The sequence below is a fragment of the Aquila chrysaetos genome, chromosome 1 (genome assembly GCF_900496995.4).
Source record: "Aquila chrysaetos chrysaetos chromosome 1, bAquChr1.4, whole genome shotgun sequence".
NCBI classification, from domain to species: Eukaryota; Metazoa; Chordata; class Aves; order Accipitriformes; family Accipitridae; genus Aquila; species Aquila chrysaetos.
The window spans coordinates 8229439-8247499 of NC_044004.1; the positions used below are offsets into that span (position 1 = coordinate 8229439).

The 18061-nt window shown below is 43.6% G+C and overlaps 1 protein-coding gene across 5 annotated transcripts in view; it reads right to left on the reverse strand.

Moving 5' to 3' along the window:
• TMEM129 (transmembrane protein 129, E3 ubiquitin ligase) overlaps positions 1-18061 on the reverse strand; it is a 27113-nt gene continuing 9052 nt past the window's right edge. For 3 of the 5 annotated variants that reach the window (XM_030003570.1, XM_041121917.1, XM_030003757.2), the window contains one exon: positions 1-4329. In XM_030003570.1, coding sequence (XP_029859430.1) covers positions 4081-4329 — 249 coding nt within the window. In that variant the 3' untranslated portion in view covers positions 1-4080. Of the gene's footprint in view, positions 4330-17384; positions 18033-18061 lie in introns of those variants that run through there. The other 2 variants (XM_030003668.1, XM_041121942.1) reach the window with 2 other exon arrangements.

An 18061-nucleotide genomic window follows, 5' to 3' on the forward strand; every position in this document is an offset into this window, starting at 1 on the left:
TAAAATCAATTGTATTTTTATTCAGCTCTTCAGAGAGTTCTAAGATTAACTACATGTATTCATAAAGCCTTTTCCTTAAAGGCTATCCAAGTAATATTGTCCATTTTAAAATAGGTAAACTATCTAGGTAAAAAAAAAAAAAAAAACAACCACAAATAACAAATCCTGTGGTATATCTTTGGAAGAAAATGTCTTGTAACGCATGTAAAAGCTTGAATATTTGTATCTCAATTCCTTAAATATCTCAAAGTCAGCATTTGTTAAGAAATGGCACCCACAACTTTAGTCAGTTATGTCTTACTGAGGTTTAGCCTGACTGGAATGGTACATAGCTGCAGTCTACCAAGTTTCAACACAACAAAAATACTCATACTGAAGAGATCACATCATAACCTGGTATTTTGTTTTCAAGTTATGGCAAGCCTCATGGTAAGCAACTGCATTCGTATCATGGATTCAAAACATATCCTGCTTGGACAAAGTGCCTTTTTTGGGTTAGCAAACTATGTTAACCTAAAAAATCAACAGATAACATATTTTGCCAGTATTTTCTGGAATGCTGGAATTACAGAAATAACACAACTGTGGACGTAAATAATATAGCTGCAGCCCATGTTTTCAGAAACACCTGTTCAGCTGCAGCACATAGGGAAATTGGGGCTACATATGTATACACACATATGGGGTATTTATACTGACACTGTGCACCCACATATAGATTGTCTTATTGTAATGACATTACATTTATATAACGTACTTCAGATTACTAACATTGCCCACCCACAAGTCAGTGATGTGGAAAAGCATACACACAGCTGAAAAAGCAACACTAAATCACTAATAATTCAAGAAAATTCTTTAAGTAAGTATTTTAGCCCATCATATTACGGTTCATTTTTTTCTTAGAAAAGTGCTGTAAAAAGACCAATTCTAAACCTTATCCTTATGTTAAAGAAATGTATCAAGATTGGGTGGGAGGCAATGTATTTCTTTTTACTGCAGAGAAAGATCTTCTCTAGAACAGCCCTATACGTGCATGTGGTTCTTCGGTCGATGACCTGAAGCTATCACAAAGACAAATGCCTATTTTTGTACTCTATTATTTTCATGTTCAGTGCTTTATTCAAGACAAATAAGATATCCCATGACTGTGCAGAGAGACGTCATGGTTTCTCCTTCTACTGTCTCTAAGAAGAATACGTCATATGGATTTTTAACAAGTTGGTTCTCTAACACAGCCTTTAAGAAGCTTACAAACTTTGGAGGCGTGCCAGATTACTCTTAGAATTTAAACTTGGAAAAAAATACTTGTTTTAAGGAATTTAAGCCAGGCACTATTGCTAACATAAATCATAATTTTATTTTGGTAATTATTACTAAGTTTTCTACGAGGCACTTCTGTGGATAGAGCACTACAATTAAAAGATGCAAGAGTATTATACATTTATGACTGTTACTTTGTTGTACTGTTATATTGGCAAAAGAAGTAAGATGAATAAAAGCAAAGTTCCACTAAAACGAAAACTTCCAATCAATTCAAAGTAGATTTCCGTAAAGAACAACTCCACTGCACAAGTAGGAGACTAAAGCTCTTATTACATGAGATACTATTGGCAACTGACGTGTTTTTCTTTTATAAAACCATCTGCAACTACATGTATCTAAGATTCGTGAGGCCTTTATGATTTTAACTTCACACATCTTTACAATAAATATTTTTATTCCAAACAGGAAAAGAGCTGTAGGAATTGAATGCCTGTCAGTGGCAAACCACAACTCCAAAATCCTACCCTCTCTTCTGCAACTATTTCAAGGACGACATCCCTTATATCTGTGCCACATTATGTAAACTTTCCAGAAGTAAATGGTACAAAATGCTTATTTGTAAAGGCTGCTGTGTTGTGAAGAGGTGCATGTCAGATGGCACCACCCAACCCTGTAAGAATTTTCCAAAGGTTAAAAAATCCTGCAGAGAACATTTCAAACTTCCAACAGAAGTACTGGAAAATATTTAAAATTCAATCACTGATCAGCTCCTTGATTTTTTATTAATTTTCAGACTTTTCAACAAATCTGTCTGAAACTCAGGAACTCAATTTAATCCTATGCAGATGAAGAGGGGCATGCCACTTAATATCTCTTTGGGAAAGAGAGACAAATCCATACTACCAGTCTCTGTGTCAAATTTTCACTCTATGCAGTACAAAGCAACAGGTAATGAAAACCAGAAAAACCACCCTTATTAATAGGTAGTATAGATAATTGCATAGTAGATGTTGTATATGTAACAACTGAGATATGCTCAAGCAACTAGTGTCCTTAAACCCAAAGAGTTTGGACTTTTATAAGTGCATATTATTAAAAAAAAAACAACAAACCCCCCCCAACAACACCAACAATATAACATATATGTTAGTTCTCAAATGATGCTGTCAAATCTCTTCTCAATTCCTTATCCCTCTCCAAAATATGGCTTGCAGCCACATTCATAACCATTTCTTGGCTGACTGGCTCTAAGCGCAGTTCAGTGCATTCACCATGCAATGGTAGCTAGGCTGAGACTCTAATGAAATCTTTCATGGTTGTGCTTACAGTACTTGTACCGTTTTTTAACATTCTGCCACCTATTCCTGCTCAAAGCAGTTACCTGTCATGGTAATCAAGATGTTTTCATGTAATCACTGGCATGCCATCTATGCTAGTGATTTACTGGTAAGATCAAACTCCTAGACCAAAGCATTAAAATATTCCTTTCACTATCTGACCTACCTGTCTGCCTGAGATTACCAACCCTCTAAGATGGACAACCCAAGCAAGCAAATACCTGCATCTCAGCCCCTGCAATGCACAGGTCAGTGTAAGAACTCACACATTCTCCACCAGCTTGAGGCTTTCCACCAAGCAGTATGCCAAATAATTGTTCATTGAAGGGTGTGATGGACAGCTAGAACACTAAGCATTGCATTCAGGTGTAGGAGTAGGGCTCTCTTAAATGTATGGAAAATGCTTTGATTTTAATTTACAAATTATTCTAATGCAGATCAGATCAAGAAGTATGCATCGGTACCCTATGAATATTAAAACAGCGACTACTGCTTATGATCAGTTTTTGAATTGCAAGCCTGAAAAACTTTTGTTAATGATGGTCCTTCTTTAGGCATCTAGCATGGCAACTTAAACCTTCTGCGATCTTTGCATCTCTTTCAGGGCAAAGGTTACTCCTCAGAAAAAACTTACAGGCTTCAAAATAGCTGTGCATTCTTTCAGAGTATTTAGACAGTTCAGATGTTTGCTGCACTCCCTTCAAATGGACAAAAAAAGTCCATCACCTAAAGAGCATTGAAACTCTAAGCAGTGTAGCTCCTGGAAACCAACAGATTTAACGATGCATAGCATTAGCAGTGTAGGTAAATGGGGTATGTTTCTGAATCCTTCTGTTGTTTGAAATAAATACATCCATCAAAAAATAAGATAGAGGCAGATTAATGGAATAAAAGGTCCCTATGGGAGTTGTACATCTTCAGGGATTAAATTCCTTAGCCTACAGAAACCGATCCCTTTATAAGTGGAGGGGACCAGCAGAAGGAACGCATCTGGGATACTTGTTTGGTGAACACCTGCAAAGATTAATAAGAACTTTATAAATGCATTAAGGAAGAACAAAAGTATCAATGAAGTTTAACCAAAGTAATTTTCTCAGCCCTTTACTAAAGAATCAAAACCCAAGTTAAATTTAAAAATTTAAAGAATTTAACCTACGTTAATACTTGAAAAGAGAATAGTACTGCAAATATAGAGGGATACCCTTATTCCATCCAAGACATAAGAAACCAAAATATGGGTTAAAAAAAAAAAAAAAATTCCAGGTACTGACATCTGGTGAATAAAAAACAAAGATACAGGTGAAAGTGGAGAGGAACTGAAAAGATTTACATCTGTTTTCAACACTGTAAAAGAAAGCTTTGGAGTTTGCACCCCTGTAGAACATGAAGTCTCAGAAACAAATCTAAGAGGCCTTTTAACCAAACCCACTATGAAATACATTCAAATTTAAAAAGTTAAAACATACCCAAGTATTATTCATCGTATTATGCAAACATCTAAAATGCAAAATTTGGCTCGGCAAGTCGGACAAGGCACTTGGCTTGACAGCCAGGTCTCTGGGTGCTGCTGATCTTGTCGGCTGGCAAACCATTTGCCCATGCAGGTGAGGCACCACATGGGACGACAGTAGCATTGCTGGCATTCCCCTTCGTTTGGCTCCTGGCAGTTCTTGATGAGCTTGATGTTAGCGATAGTCTGCATACATCCTATGCATGGCTCCAGCTCCTAAAGGAGGAAAACGTCAAAACTATGAATGGCACAGAATGGCTTCCGTTATTGCTCTTCAAAGGCTTTTAGAAAATTATCTGCGCACAAGCATAGCAGGAACCTGAGTCGGGCAGAGCCTCAAGGCAGAACTGCCCCACCAGAAGATACCAAACAGTTTCAATCTCCAGAGCCCTGTTTTATTAGAACACCATCTAAAGAATGAGAACAAAGTATCACTACAAACAGAAACCCCCCAAACTGCTGCACCACACTGATTAAACAAATATGACTGAAAATAAACATTCTTTCTCTCTGAAAAGCTCCACCTGTTTCCAGAGCACAGCAGCCAGAGCAAGGTAAGCAAGCAGCCATCTTTATCGTTCAGACATACTATTTTTGAAAAAACATACCAATATAAAGTAAGAAAAATAAACAAAGCTAACAGTTCTTACCACTTATTAGAGCAAATGGCTGTTCCCATCTCCATCTTTGTAAGTAAGAGACATAAATAACAGAGGAAATCAGGGCTCTACTGAACACAGTAGGCACTCATCTTGAAGGACCAGAAATTTATTTTTCTGGATAATATTGGAATAATTGATATTTCCCCACCGTTAATTATGCCACGTGAACTTGCAGTTGCATATAGGGACATCATCTTGCTATGAAGTGTTTTACAATTAATAAACAATAATTAGAATTTCTCATGTGTCTTCCAGCCAAAGCTGTCCAAGAGCTTGACAAAGTTCAAAGGACAGCACACTGAACAGGCATGGAGACCTGAATCCTACTCGTACTGCTACTGGTGTAACAAAAAGCAGCTCTGCTTCATGGTCTCTAGCTCGTACCTCCAGTGCCTCTTCCCTTGTCAGCACAAGTGTCTGTTCAACTACACTGGCAGCTTGACTGTGGAGCGGATCCGGATGAAAACTAGTCATCGTTCCCTGCCTCTTTTCACCTCCATCATTTCCCCCAACCAGGTTCACCACAGACAAAGTCTTGTGTCAACATGGGGACAAGGAGTGTGCAGGAAGCAGGACTGCTTCTTTCAGAAGCTGTATCAGCTTTAACTTGTGAAATTAGGGCTTATCTTAGGTTTTAGGCAGGAAAAACTCTAGCATAGAAAAGTTAACTAACTTTTTCAACTTATTCATGGAGCTTCAGAATAAGGAAAAATCCCATGTTGTATTTTTAATGTCCATATCATAATTTCTAATGTTATTTATCACTCAATGTCAAACCAAAGTTCAGTAGCTCAGCTGACACATAAATGTGTCACAAATTAAGAGCCCTGCAAGAAAGCAACTCTCTCAAATGAATCGTATCTTCTCTGTATTTTGAACATCTCTTTTCATTATATACTGGCACTGCAATCAGAACGCACAACATTATGTGCAGACATATCTGATCCAGTTTTATTTTAGCTAGTTCATGTAACCATACAGTGAAGACACCATACAAACTGCATGACACTACCAAAGATACCAAGTGCTCACTCCATGAGCTGGAACGTCTGTCACAGCCTCACTGCAAGGTCACCAGAACTAGTTTAATTAGTTACCTCTGGTACATTGAACAGTGCTCTAGTCACACTTCTGATTGATGCACAAGTATAATAATGACCAGGTCTTCACGAATATTACTGAAGGTAGGACTCTATGGTGTTATTTACAATTAAAGAAAGCCCCAATTACAATCATTAATTTATTTCAGCAGAAGATCCAGCAAAACCTGGCTGTCTAGAAAAGCAAGCTGTAATGGAGCAAACTGCCTAAAGAACAGTAACAACAGCTGTGATTCTAGCTCCTCATAAGCTTTCTGGAAATATAACCTCATAATTTCTGAATGTTTTCAAGTAAAATTTTTATGGAAATTATAATAGGGGACTTTCTTCCACTATGCTGTTTCTCCTGTCTCAAAAATATAATGCTCACAATGCAGTTCATCTCCTTATAGAAGGAACAGAAGCAGCAGCTTTATTTATTACATGTCTACAGAAATAGAAGGTGAGCCCTTGTGACAGATGCACCCACCCTGACTGAGTGAACAGCACTTTGGTTCAGGCATCACCAACGAGGAGGCCTGACTGGAGTCAGCCCTGCTGTGCAGACCTTGAGAAACTGTGCTAGGCTGTACCTCCTCAGGAAGTTAAGGAATCTAGGCCATGTCTTATCAGGACCTAACGGCGCCAGCCTGAGCTGGAACTACATGAAACTAAAACTGCTACAGCTGCACACCCTCACCAAAGGGGAGTTTGACTACCAGTCAATCATTTTACACTATAAATGTCCATAGCCCCCCTGAGCCCACTGAGCTCTCCTGTACAGCAGCGGGCTGCACGGTGGTGATCTCCCCTTGGGTGGGATGCCTCTCAAGGTTACTCCTCGAGGTCGAGAGATCCCTTACCCAGTATCTGTTATCTACAGCGAGGTAAGCGTCATTTTATATCAGATCTAAAGCATATTGTATACAAGCTAGCTTAATTATTAGAAGTGTAGTAAGTAGTAGAGTGCTTGCTGCCATTTAATTGCAATTTAATTACTGTTTGATTAATGTTTAATTACCATTTAATATTTATAATTTAATAATCATTTAATTATCATTTAATCATTGTTTAATAAAACCTTTTTGTTAACCCCACAACTTCTTTTAAAAATTCACCTGCAACAAAAATTGGCATAGTCAGCAGTGTGGTGGGTTCAACTGCTGACTACTTATGGAGGCACGGAGTTAGCCATTCACTGAAATTCTCAGAAGATTGGGCATGTGAAAATTGGCATAATTGGAATAAGATAGCGGAACAGTTAAACCTCACAAGAGAGAAAATGAAAGACGGTAAAGAAAAGGGAATAATATGCAAAATGTTGGGAATGTTTGGAAGCAGCTTGTCAGTATAAGGAATACAAGGAAAGGGAAATGCAAATGTTACACAATGAGGTTGAACAAAGAAAGTGACAAGAAATGCTGTTATCTCTGCAAATAGACCAACTGCTGAAACAACTGGCGGAGTGTCCTGTTTTCGGCTGGGATAGTTAATTTTCTTCCTAGTAGCTGGAATAATGTTATGTTTTGGATTTAGTATGACAATAATGTCAGTAACACATTGTTTTTAGTTGCTGCTGAGTAGTGTTTACACTAAGTTAACGATTTTTCAGCTTCTGATGCCCAGCCAGCAAGAAGGCTGGAGGGGCACAACAAGCTGGGAGGGGACACAGCCAGGACAGCTGACCCAAACTGCCCAAAGGGATATTCCAGACCATAGCACATCATGCTGAACACTGGGGGGAGTTGGCCGGGAGGTGGTAGCCTGCTGCTCAGGGACTGGCTGGGCATCGGTCAGCGGGTGGTGAGCAACTGAATTGTGCATCACTTGTTTTGTGTTATTCTTTTATCATTATTATTATTTTCCCATTCCTTTTCTGTCCTATTAAACTATCTTTATCTCAACCCACAAGTTTTACCTTTTTTCCGATTCTCCCCCCCCATCCCACTGCAGGGGGAGTGAGTGAACGACTGTGTGGTGTTTGGCTGCCTGCTGGGTTAAACCACGACAGTCCTTTTTCGCGCCCAACATGGGGCACAAAGGGTTGAGATAATAACAGATCTGACCAGAGTGTGTTAAAACAAATTTGTTATAAGCATTCATGATATTAGTTTGCTAGTCACTGGTCACAATGTTGATCACAATGTTGATTTATTAGCTCTCAGAGTTGTTGTGCTTGTTCTCAGAGTTGTGTTATGTAACACTTTACTTGCCGTATATGTTCCTTGTTGTGCTGTTTATCACCTCTGTGGGCTGGATTAAGGTTATCATTTTGCTGTACTGTGTTACACTGGCTTATGCTATGATAAAATTACTGGTCATGAGACTAATCCAGTGTTTGTACTCAGCACTGCAGGCACTCCAACCCCGGCAACAGGCACTGCAGCTACTCCAGTTCCCGCAACAGGCACTGCAGCTGAACTAGAGAACCAACCTGTGCCAGTATTAGTCGCCCCTATACACAAGAAGAAGCAGGAGATGTGAAAGTCAGCTTGTTTAGTAAGGGAAGAAACTCCTAATAAGAAGGGGAAGGAGGAAGAAGTGGACAAGGTAGGCTACTCTGAAGCAGGGCCATCACGAGGAGGAGGAAGAGACAGAACTCATAAATGAGGCGGTAACCATCCGATCCTTATACCTGGGTGAGCTGTGAGATACGTGAAAAGATTTCAGCCTTTGTCCAGGCGAGCACATTGTCACCTGGCTGCTCCAATGCTGGGATAACAGGGCCAGTAGCCTGGAATTAGAGGGTAGGGAAGCCAAGCAGCTGGGATCCCTTTCTAGGGAAGGGGGGATTGACAAAGCAATCGGAAAAGGGACACAAGCCCTCAGCCTCTGGAGGTGACTCCTGTCAGGCATGAAGAAGAGGTATCCCTGCAAGGAAGATGTTATATGTCACCCAGGCAAGTGGACCACCATGGAGAGAGGTATCCAGTACCTGAGGGAATTAGCCGTGCTGGAGGTGACTTATAATGACCTGGACAATGAGCAGTTATCCAGAGATCCAGATGAAGTCAAGTGTACATGACTCATGTGGCGGAAGCTTGTATAGAACACACCATCATCATATGCCAACTCATTGGCAGTAATGACCTGGAAAGATGGAGACGGACAAATGGTGGATAAATTGGCTCGCCAACTCTAGCAATACCAAGTAAGTCTCTCTTCCTCCCTACGGGCCTGCATCTCACCTGTGGAGAAACTGTGCTGGGAGTTCCAGCAATTCAACGCCCCACCTGTATAGACCAGTATCTCAGCTATTAGGAGTAAGCGTTCCTCTGCTCAAGAGCGGATATAGTGGGTACACACCACGGGCTACCCTGTGGTTTTAACTGTGTGACCACGGAGAGGACATGAGGAAGTGGGATGGAAAATCTGCCTCGACCCTAGAGGCACAGGTACATGAGTTGCAAGGAAAAATGATCACAAAAAGGGGGTTCTTCTGGGAAAATTGCTGCTCCAGTTTCCAGTGGGCAGTTCCCCAGAGAGAGTAGATGGGCTGATCTTACTTCTGACCTTAATAAAGGGACTTCTGATTCGTATTTTGCAGGGGGCTTGGACTAGATGACCTTTAAAGGTCCCTTCCAACCCAAACCATTCTGACTTACAAGTGAGTAACGAATACTATGACAAAGACTAGAGGGGCCCTGCCTCCAGCCAGGTGGAAGAAGGGGACAACTGGGTTTATTGGACTGTGTGCATTCGATGGCCTGGCACTCCCCACAGGAGTGTAAGGCTCTAGTAGACACCGGTGCACAGTGTACCCTAGTGCCATCAAGCTACAAAGGGGCAGAACCCATCTGTATTTCTGGTGTGACTGGGGGATCCCAACAGCTAACTGTATTGGAGGCTGAAGTGAGTCTAACTGGGAATGAGTGGCAAAAGTACCTGATTGTGACAGACCCAGAGGCTCTATGCATTGTTGGCATAAACTATCTCAGGAGAGGGTATTTCAAGGGCCCAAGAAGATACTGGTGGGCTTTTGGTATAGCTGCCTTGGGGACAGAGGAAATTAAACAGCTGTCTACCTTGCCCGGTCTCTCGGAGGACCCTTCTGTTGTGGGGTTGCTGAGGGTTGAATAACAAGTGCCAATTGCTACCACAACGGTGCACCAGCAGCAATACCGCACAAACCGAGACTCCCTGATTCCCATCTGTAAACTGATTTGTCGACTGGAGAGCCAAGGCGTGATCAGCAAAACTTGCTCACCCTTTAAGAGTCCCATATGGCCAGCATGAAAGTCTAATAGAGAGTGGAGACTATCAGTAGACTATCATGGCCTGAATGAAGCCATGCTGCTGCTGAGCACTGCCATGCCAGACATGCTAGAACTTCAATATGAACTGGAGTTGAAGGCAGCCAAGTGGTATGCCACAACTGATATCGCTAATGCATTTTTCCCAATCCCTTTGGCAGCAGAGTGCTGGCCACAGTTTGCTTTCACTTGGAGGGGTGTCCGGTACACACGGATTGTTTGCCCCAGGGGTGGAAACACAGCCCTACCATTTGCCATGGACTGATCCAGACTGCACTGGAACAGGGTAAAGCTCCGGAACACCTGCAATATATTGATGACATCATTGTATGGGGCAACACACCAGAAGAGGTTTTTAAAAAAGAGAAGAAAATAGTCCAAACCCTTCTGAAAGCTGGTTTTGCCATAAACCAAAGTAATGTCAAGTGACGTGCACAGGAGATCCAGTTTTTAGGAATAAAATGGCAAGATGGACATCATCAGATCCCAATGGATGTGATAACAAAATAACAGCTATGTCTCCATCAACTAGGAAAAAGTTAACACTAGCTTTCTTAGGCATTGTGGGTTTTTGGAGAATGCATATTCCAAATTACAGTCTGATTGTAAGCCCTCTCTATCAAGTGACCCAGAAGAAGAATGATTCCAAATGGGGCCCTGAGCAATGACAAGCCTTTGAACATATTAAATGGGAGACAGTTCATGCAGTAGCCCTTGGGCAGGACAAGATGTAAAAAATGTGCTCTACACCACAGCTGGGGAGAATGGCCCTACCTGGAGCCTCTGGCAGAAAGTAGCAGGGGAGACTCAAGGTTGACCCCTAGGTTTTTGGAGTCGGGGATACAGAGGATCCGAGGCCCACTATACTCCAACTGAAAAAGAGATATTGGCAGCATATGAAGGGGTTCGAGCTGCTTCAGAAGTGGTTGGGACTGAAGCACAGCTCCTCCTGGCACTCCAACTGCTGGTGCTGGACTGGATGTTCAAAGGGAGGGTCCCTTCCACACATCATGCAACTGAAGCTACGTGGACTAAGTGGGTCACACTGATCACACAGCAGGCTTGAATAGGAAACCCCCGTCACCCAGGAATCTTGGAAGTCATCATGGACTGGCCAGAAGGCAAAGATTTCGGAATATCGCCAGAGGAGGAGGTGATGTGTGCTGAACAGGCCCCACTGTATAATAAACTACCAGAAAATGAGAAGCAACATTCCCTGTTCACTGATGGGTCCTGTCATATTGTAGGAAAGCATCGGAGGTGGAAGGCTGCTGTATGGAGTCCTATACAACTGTCATGGTTTAACCCCAGCCAGCAACTAAGCACCACGCAACTGCTCACTCACTCCCCCCCCACCCAGTGGGATGGGGGAGAAAATTGGGAAAAAGAAGCAAAACCCACAGGTTGAGATAAGAACAGTTTAATAGAACAGAAAAGAAAAAACTGATAATGATAATGATAACACTAATAAAATGACAACAGCAATAATGAAAGGATTGGAATGTACAAATGATGCGCAGTGCAATTGCTCACCACCCGCTGACCGGCACCCAGCTAGTCCCCCAGCGGCGATTCCCCGCCCCCACTTCCCAGTTCCTATACTAGATGGGATGTCCCATGGTATGCAATACCCTGTTGGCCAGTTTGGGTCAGGTGCCCTGGCTGTGTCCTGTGCCAACTTCTTGTGCCCCTCCAGCTTTCTCGCTGGCTGGGCATGAGAAGCTGAAAAATCCTTGACATTAGTCTAAACACTACTTAGCAACAACTGAAAACATCAGTGTTATCAACATTCTTCACATATTGAACTCAAAACATAGCACCATACCAGCTACTAGGAAGACAGTTAACTCTATCCCAGCTGAAACTAGGACAACGACAAGTTGCAGCAACTGCTGAAGGAAAAGGTGAATTGAGCCAATTTGCAGAAGTGAAGGCCATCTAGCTAACTTTAGACATTGCTGACCGATAAAAGTGGCCAGTGCTCTATCTCTGTACTGACTCATGGATGGTGGCAAATGCCCTGTGGGGGTGGTTACAGCAATGGGAACAGAGCAACTGGCAGCACAGAGCCAAACCCATCTGGGCTTGCCCCATTGTGGCAAGATATGGCTGCCAGGGTAGAGAACCCGCTTGTAAAAGTACATCATGTAGATGCTCATGTACCCAAGAGTCGGGCCACTGAAGAACATCAAAACAACCAGCAGGTGGATCAAGCTGCTAGGATTGAAGTGGCTCAGGTGAATCTGGACTGGCTACATAAGGGTGAATTATTTATAGCTCGGTGGGCCCATGACACCAAAGGCATCAAGAAAGAGATGCAACATACAGATGGGCTCATGATCAAGGGATGGACTTGACCATGGACACTATCGTACAGGTTATCCATGAATCTGAAACATGTACTGCAATCAAGCAAGCCAAGTGGTTAAAGCCCCCATGGTATGGAGGATGATGGCTGAAATATAAATATGGGGAGGCCTGGCAGATTGACTATATCGCACACCCACAAACCTGCCAAGGCAAGTGCCATGTGCTTTACAATGGTGGAAGCAACCACTGAAAACATATCCTGTGCCCCATGCCACTCCCTGGAGCACTATCCTGGGCCCTGAAAAGCAAGTCTTATGGCAACATGGCACACCAGAAAGAATCGAGTCAGACAACGGGACTCTTTTCCGAAACAACCTCATAGACACCTGGGCCAAAGAGCATGGCATTGAGTGGGTATATTACATCCCCCATCACGCACCAGCCTCCGGGAAAGTTGAACAATACAATGGACTGTTAAAGACCATACTGAGAGCAATGGGTGCTGGGACATTCAACCATTGGGATACACACTTAGCAAAAGCCACCTGGTTAGTCAACACTAGGGGATCTGTCAATTGAGCTGGCCCTGCCCAATCAAAACTTATGTACTGTAGAAGGGGATAAAGCCCCTGCAGTGCACATGAAGAATATGTTAGGGAAGACAGTCTGGGTTATTCCTGCCTCAGGCAAAGGCAAACCCATCCATGGGATTGCTTTTGCTCAAGGACCTCGGTGCTCTTGGTGGGTAATGCGGAAGGATGGGCAAGTCTGATGTGCACCTCAAGGTGATTTGATTTTGGGTGAGAATAGCCAATGATTTGAATTGTATGATGCTAACTGCTATATAGTACTGTATGTCATCACTACTATGGTTGCTATATGCCATATCAACGGTATTACAGTAAGAATTACCCAGATTAATGAAGAATGAATTCTGATGAAACCAGGCAAAGTGCAGCAATGACAGAACCAGACAAGCGCAGCAGTGATGGAACCAGAACTGGCTTCAGCATGCAACAATCCAACGCCACACCTTCTCTCTTGCCCTGAAGTACTGTTATGACAGATGGAGCCCACAGTCATGGACTAAATGAACTCAACGGACATTTTAGAGGGATGGCTCATAGACTAAGGGAATGAAATCTGTGTGTATATATCAAAAGACAGGAAAGGTGGTGGTGATTAATTGGGAAGTATTAGAAAGTGTGTGCGATGAATGGCATATTGGGCAGGGGTCACAGACCTTCAGGATAGAGGGGAGCCCACTGTTATACCAATAGGATCATTAAGTAAACTTTCCACTGCCCTTACAAAAGCAGCCTGCCTTCAGGCTATGAATGACAGGAGTGCACATGGTTAATTACTCTACTGCTGCCCCTGTGTGAGAGACTGAAAGAGTTAATGTCTCAAACATTGTGGTGGGGCAAATTCTGCTTAAAGATGAACTCTGCATTACAAGGAAACCTGCACAGCAAGGAACCACAGGTGAAAAGCAGCTGCTGAGCACCCATCAGTACAGACATCAGCAACATGCCAGGAGGGTGCCCAGCTCCCTGTTCTGATATGCTGAGTGGGGCAGCTCACCGTCTTATGACCAAAGATCAAACAATGGTCATGTCTGCAGGGAAGAAGTTACTCCCCAAATGACCCCCAAGCCCACCGACCCATTTCCCAAAGGTCACACCTAATTAGCCCAATGACTTGAGTGCCTGCCCAAAGGAGGGGCAAGGATGATAAAGGGCACGAACTGAAGCCCCACGTGCGCAAGCCCACTGGAACTGGACCCAGGACTGGTGAAATCTTTCTCTTTCTCTTTTTCTCTGTCTTGTTCTCTCTTTCTTTTTCCTTTTCCATAATCCCTACGCCTCATCCCTTTAAGATGTAAAACCGTTGACCGAGTCTGGGACTAAGAGTGGATCCAGCCACCCCCAGGCTCTTCTCTGAGAAGGAGTCTAGAAAGCAAGGGGGTCTGCTCTGAACCTCATGACTCAATGGGAGGGATCTCCTTCTTCCCTGAATTGATGTATATGGCTACCATGGGTTACACAGGTTACTGAGGTAGTTCCATATCAACTCCTGTTGTGAGAAACTCCACCACCTACTGTTATGCCTCCCAAGTTCAGTTTGCTTCTGCCAGGAATAAAATATTTAACTCATCATTTGGTGTCATTTCACCTTAATTTAGCCCGAGGGAATTCTGAATTCAACATGACTCCCTGGTCTGTCCCGTCCGGGTCATGACACCCTGTAGACTCTCAGGCTATGAAACCACTGATAAGGGGAGCCCCTACTATCTTAAAACTATACCTCATTGCAAAGAGGGGCAAAATAAGCTAAAACATAGAGCATTAACACTCAGGAGGGTCAGGATGGCGAACTTCACCTCCGATCCATCCCGACAGATAGCAGAACTGTTGCATGGCATTGTTAGTCATTGAGAGATGGGGTGGGATGAACCAACACCAACTGGGCAATCCCGAGCTGAAGCAGACAGCAGACAGATCTGGCAAGTAAAACAGACTCCCCAGAACCCCCGACACCTTCCCTGACCTCATAAACCCCCCGGTGAGGTAGTGGACCCCCAGAAAAGGTGTAATGAACTATGGAGAAAAGCCTTACTGCTAGGCGTAACTCAGGTAGCCATACAGGGCCAACTGATGGGGTGTATACTTACTCTGATCAAGGTTTTCCAAAAACAAGGGGTATCGGGGAATCCGGAACAAACCAAACAACCGTCTGCCCCCAAATATCCTGTGAATAACCCTTTTAGACCTCTTAAGGAGGAATTGCAAACCTTGAAACCAAAAAAATCTAAGTCCTGGATGGCAACTTGGGCTGCCTGTCCGGAGGATTGAAACTTATCAATGGGATAACACAGACAGCCCTCACACTTATTTCCCAATCGGCCCCCAAAGGCAGCTAGTAAATTCCTTAATTGACACAGAAGCTCAAATGTCAATAATCTCAAGCTTGGATGCCCAAAGAACTTATATTAAGCCCCGTCAATGGGGGAATAAAATAACAGGATTTACCAGCAAAAGTAAAACATGCCCCATAGCTAAAGTAAACTTGTTATTGCCACGGCAGAAAAGGATATCAAGGCACCAATTAGCAGTAGTTTCAGGGAAACAAAATGTGTTAGGCTTTGATGCATTACAAGAACGAGTTTGCAAATTGCCAGACAGTAGTGTTGGTCTTTTCACTGCCCAGTGTCCTTGGTTAGCTGAGTGAAAATTAGCAGCAACCTGTGGGCGTCAGTGAACTGGCACAGTTCGCTTACTGTGAGCTGCACCCATGGTGCCTGACCCAAAAATAACTTCCCTCGGTATCCTAGCTCTGCTGATGCCTGGACAGGTATTGCGGAGGTCACAGGTGACCTAGAAAAAAGACACATTATCTCCTGAACGCACTCCCCATGTAATTCTCCAGTGTGGCCAGTTAAAAAACCAGACGGGAGGTGGCACCTAACTACAGATGATAGAAAGTTAAATGCAAACACTGCCCCTCGCACAGCCACCCTCCAGGCTGCCTATCATCCCTGGATGGTGGTACTAGATGTAAAAGATATGGTTTTTAATGGTGCCGTTGCAGAAGGAGGATAAAAGAAAACTTGCTTTTACCTAGGGTGGGATACAATTTACCTTTAATAGACTTCCTCAGGGCTATAAGCATTCACCCACTGTAGCTCAGTGGAGATAAACATTGTATTAGCGCTAGGTGGATACATCCTAGCTATTTATCAAACATATGTAATTTATACATGTTCCTTTTCTAGGTTAAGTAGAGGTGGCCTGTCCCCCTAGGTAAGGCCGGTAACTGGTGTCTGTGGGAAAGATGACACATCATGATACTGAGTCCCTTTTCATCCCTCCATACTATCAGACCTCTACCACCTCTCTCCTTCACTCCTCATTGGGGACCAGCTTCTGTCTTAGAAAAAAAGAAAAAAAATAATTTCATTTACAGTCAATTAAGATTTTACAATAGTTCTTGCTTGGCTCGTGAATACATGTACGAAAGCCACAGACGTGAATAAAGTCCAATTTGAAATAAAATGGACAACCTTCTCTTTCCAGGAGCTTCAGAGTTCTAATTCTGCTCTAATTCTGCTAGCAGTCCGTAATTGCCCTCATACCACTTCCCTCGTGCACCTATAGGAATCATAGAGTCACAGAATGGTTTGGGTTGGAAGGGACCTTTAAAGGTCATCTAGTCCCACCCCCCTGCAATGAACAGGGACATCTTCAACTAGATCAGCCTGCTCAGAGCCCCATCCAACCTGACCTTGAGTGTTTCCAGGGATGGGGCATCTACTACCTCTCCAGGCAACCTGTTCCAGTGTTTCGCCACCCTCATCGTAAAAAAACATCTTCTTTATATCTAGTCTAAATCTACCCTCTTTTAGTTTAAAACCATTACCCCATGTCCTATTGCTACTGGCCCTGCTAAAAAGTCTGTCCCCATCTTTCTTACAAGCCCCGTCTCGGTACTGGAAGGCTGCTATAAGGTCTGCCTGGAGCCTTCTCTTCTCCAGGCTGAACAACACCAACTCTCTCAGCCTTCCCTCATAGGAGAGGTGCTCAAGCCCTCTGATCATCTTCGTGTCCCTCCTCTGGACTTGCTCCAACGGGTCCATGACTTTCCTGTGCTGGGGACCCCAGAGCTGGACGCAGTACTCCAGGTGGGATCTCACCAGAGCGGAGCAGAGGGGGAGAATCACCTCCCTCGACCTGCCGACCACGCTTCATTTCATGCAGCCCAGGATAGGGTTGGCCTTCTGGGCTGCGAGCACACATTGCCAGCTCATGTCAAGCTTTTCATCCGCCAGTACCCCCAACTCCTTCTCCGTAGGGCTACTCTCAATCCCTTCATCCCCCAGCCTGTATTGATGCCAGGGGTTGGCCCGACCCATGTGCAGGACCTTGCACTTGGCCTTGTTGAACCTCATGAGGTTCACATGAGCCCACTTCTTGAGCTTGTCCAGGTCCCTCTGGATGGCATCCCATCCCTCAGGTGTGCTAACTGCACTACTCAGCTTGGTGTCGTCTGCAAATTTCCTGAGGGTACACTTGATCCCGCTGTCTATGTGACTGATGAAGATACTAAACAGTACTGGTCCCAATACAGACCCCTGAGGGACAACGCTTGTCACTGATCTCCATCAGGACATTCAGCCATTGTCCACTACCCTCTGGATGTGACCATCCAGGAAATCCAGTGAATTTTCTATAACTGGCATTTGTCACCTCCTGGACTTGCTCCTTAAGATGTTGATATTTCCTAACTTTCTCAGTCGCTGCATCAGCAAGTGATGATGGTTTACTCTCATATCTAACAGTTAAGTCCATCACAAAAGCCTGACCTCCTGTGGAATGATTTCTGGAGGTGACATTGATATGACACCCCCCCCCTTCAAGGGAAGGTGAACCTCCAGGGTGGAATGCAGTGGACACGTAAAGAATCAGCTTCATGGTAGTTCTCTAAGCAACATAACCTGCAACTTTAGATGTTAGCAACACCAGGGGAGCTTGGCATGCTGACTCTGAAAAGTAAAATGGAGGGTGGAGCGGAGTGGAGACAGCGCATCCAGGCTCTGTGATTGCAGGGACAGGGAACTGGAATGATAAGAACGAGAACAGTTGAT